At 50.9% G+C, this 2,732-nt stretch overlaps 2 protein-coding genes across 3 annotated transcripts in view; one reads left to right on the top strand and one right to left on the bottom strand.

Moving 5' to 3' along the window:
- Positions 1 to 2,510, bottom strand: part of FBXO45 (F-box protein 45) — a 20,601-nt gene extending 18,091 nt beyond the window's left edge. The window contains exons 1-2 of the mRNA XM_011961252.1: positions 2,489 to 2,510; positions 151 to 329 (exon numbers count right to left, since the gene is read on the bottom strand). Of these exons, the coding sequence (XP_011816642.1) occupies positions 151 to 329; positions 2,489 to 2,510 (201 nt within the window). The remainder of the gene's footprint in view (positions 1 to 150; positions 330 to 2,488) is intronic.
- The window catches only part of WDR53 (WD repeat domain 53), a 14,775-nt gene continuing 12,141 nt past the window's right edge, over positions 99 to 2,732 (top strand). Inside the window, exons 1-3 of one of the 2 annotated variants that reach the window (XM_011961174.1) lie at positions 99 to 219; positions 1,414 to 1,744; positions 1,900 to 2,008. The gene's annotated coding sequence lies outside the window, so the exon portion shown is untranslated. The remainder of the gene's footprint in view (positions 220 to 1,413; positions 1,745 to 1,899; positions 2,009 to 2,732) is intronic. The other variant, XM_011961175.1, reaches the window with a different exon arrangement.

Genomic DNA, 2,732 nt, shown 5'->3' with positions numbered 1-2,732 from the left:
GAAACCGCCCGACTCGCCCGGCCTCTCCGCGGCGCGCCAGTGGCTCCGCCATGCGGGTTGAGGGCACGAAGCAAGGGCGCACGCCCAGCTCGTTCGCGGTTCCTCTCGGCTCCGGATGTGACTGTTTGGCTGCGCCGCCTCGCGCCTTACGCTCGACGGGATTGGGCGCCGGCGGGTGAGGTCATCACTGGGCGCCGAGGAGGGGAGCGGGAAGAGCAGGTATGAGGCTGGCGCCGGTGGCTTGGATGCTGCTTTCCAGTGCCTTTTCCTCTTTCTGGTCTGGTGGCTCCGCGTCTGCTCTCCTGGGCCCCTTTTCCTGTGACGTTTCCCTGTGTCAGTTAGGTCCTTGCTTCAGACTCCAACTCAACGCATGAAACTTTTCTTTCCTTGCTTGCCGGTTCCTAGCTCCCCCACCTTTTTGTGTGGCTTGGGCGGCGGAGGCCGTGTTTACCTGGTCAGGCCCTCTCGTTCTCCCTAAATATCGGCAGTTAGCCCCACGTCTGTGCCTGTGTGCCTTCGGAAAGTAAGGTGGCTGCGACTGAACACCCCCGCGCCCAAACCTTCGAGTGCCATTTGAGTGCTAATTAACTGCTTCCGTCTTTTGGACAAGGTGTGGTCTTCACTGGCTTCACCGCTTAGTAAACAGATGAAGGCGATGTAGTTTTAGTCAAACATTCCAATAGGGAGAATGACGTGGAGGCCATAATTATAGATGGATTCTTGGAAGGGGAAGAATTTCAGCATCCCAGCCTGGGCAACATTGCGAGACCGTGTCGCTACAAAAAATAGAAAAATTAGCCGAGGGTGGTGGCGTGCGCCTCTGGTCCCAGCTACTTGGGAGGCTGAGCCCGGGAGGTCGAGGCTGCGGTGAACCATAATCGACTGCTGTGCTCCAGCCTGGGCGACAGAGTGAGCTCCTACCTCGGACACACACACACACAGACCCATTATTTGGGTCTGTGCCCTGACACACAAGAATGTCAGCATTATTTGATTATACTACGATTTCTTAGGTGGCCCCAAAAGTTTTCCGACAGCCTTTAAAGAATGCTTAGTAAGAGAATAGTAATAACCATCATTTGAGTCACGGTGTGAACCAGGCACTATACTAGGTCATTTACGCAGATTTTTTATACATAATTCTCAAAACAACTCCATGAGGTAAGTAAATAAAATAATAAAGTTCACAGACTCCCTTAGTCAACTCCAATGTCTTGGAACCTTTATGTAGTAAGAAATCTTTTCTGAAGCTTCTTGCTATATCCATTTCTTAGTCTCTAGTAAAAACAAAGGAACGGCAGCTACCTTCCCTACCCTCTGATACATGGTGTTTGATTATTACTCGCCTGTCCGTTCTCCTTATATGTCTTTTTCACCAAGTCCAGTAACCCTAATTCTTTTCATTCTTACCAGTGCCAGCGCCACAGCCCTTCAGTCATTTTGGTTGCTATCCAGCTTCTCCACATCCAGTCCAACTTTAGAAACCCCAAGCCTGTAAAGAGAAGTTGACCTATGCTGACTATGGTGATGGTGACTCTCTCTCACTAATTTCTTTCAAGTTTTCGAGGATAAGCAGAGTTGATCCACCTGAAAAAGAGATAATGAACTAGACAGAATGAACAGCCTTAAAGGCACAGACACTTGAAAGGGACTGGTGGTATGACTGGTGCAGAGTGTTTCGAGATCATTCAGTTTTAAAGACTGGCCTTTATCCTGTCACAGTACAGCCATTCTGGGATCTGGAGTATGGTGGCTCTCTTCTCACAGCTCCACTAGGCAGTGCCCCGGTGTTGGACTCTGTGTGGTGCTCTCACCCAACAATTCCCTTCTGCACTGTCCTAGCAGAGATTCTCCATGAGGGTTCTGCCACTGTAGCACACCTCTGCTTGAACATTCAAGTGTAGAACCTTTGAAGGATCCAATGTTTTTCTGCTGCTAATCTAGCCCAGTCGCTGAGGTGACTTTCAACAGCAGACCTTCTCCTAAGTGCCCCAGGTAGAATTTCAAAGTAAAAGATTACCCTTCTCAGCCCCTCCTTTTCTTTTTTTACAAATCTTTCACGTGCTCATCACCCACCCCACCAAGCCCCTTCCCCATGTTCAGTACTCATTCTGCGCTCTGGCCGATGAGAACTGCCAGCTGCGGCGCTTCACCCTTTTAAAAAATGCTCTCGGCCACGCGCCGTGGCTCACGCCTGTAATCCCAGCACTTGGGGAGGCTGAGGCGGGCAGATCACCTGAAGTCAGGAGTTCGAGACCAGCCTGGCCAACATGGTGAAACCCTGTCTCTACTAAACATACAAAAATTAGCCGGTCGTGGTGGCACGTGCCTGTAATCCCAGCTACTCAGGAGGCTGAGGCACAAGAATCACTTGGACCCGGGAGGCGGAGGTTGCAATGAGCCGAAATTGCACCATTGCACTCCAGCCTGGACAACAAGAGCGAAACTCTGTCTCAAAAAAAAAAAAATTGCTCTCACAATAACTCACCTGGCAGGGCACGGTAGCTCATGCCTGTAATCCCAGCACTTTGGGAGGCCGAGGTGGGCGGATTGCTTGAGCTCAGGAGTTACACCAGCTTGGGCAACATGGTGAAATCCTGTCTCTACAAAAAATACAATTAATTAGCTGGGCGTGTGGCACATGCCTGTAATCCCAGCTACCTGGGAGACTGAGGTGGGCGGATCCCTTGAGCCCAGAAGGTGGAGGTTGCAGTGAGCAGAGATTGGGCCAC

This window comes from Colobus angolensis, unplaced genomic scaffold, assembly GCF_000951035.1.
Source record: "Colobus angolensis palliatus isolate OR3802 unplaced genomic scaffold, Cang.pa_1.0 Scaffold54, whole genome shotgun sequence".
Classification (NCBI taxonomy): domain Eukaryota; kingdom Metazoa; phylum Chordata; class Mammalia; order Primates; family Cercopithecidae; genus Colobus; species Colobus angolensis.
This window is presented reverse-complemented; position numbering and strand designations above follow the sequence as displayed.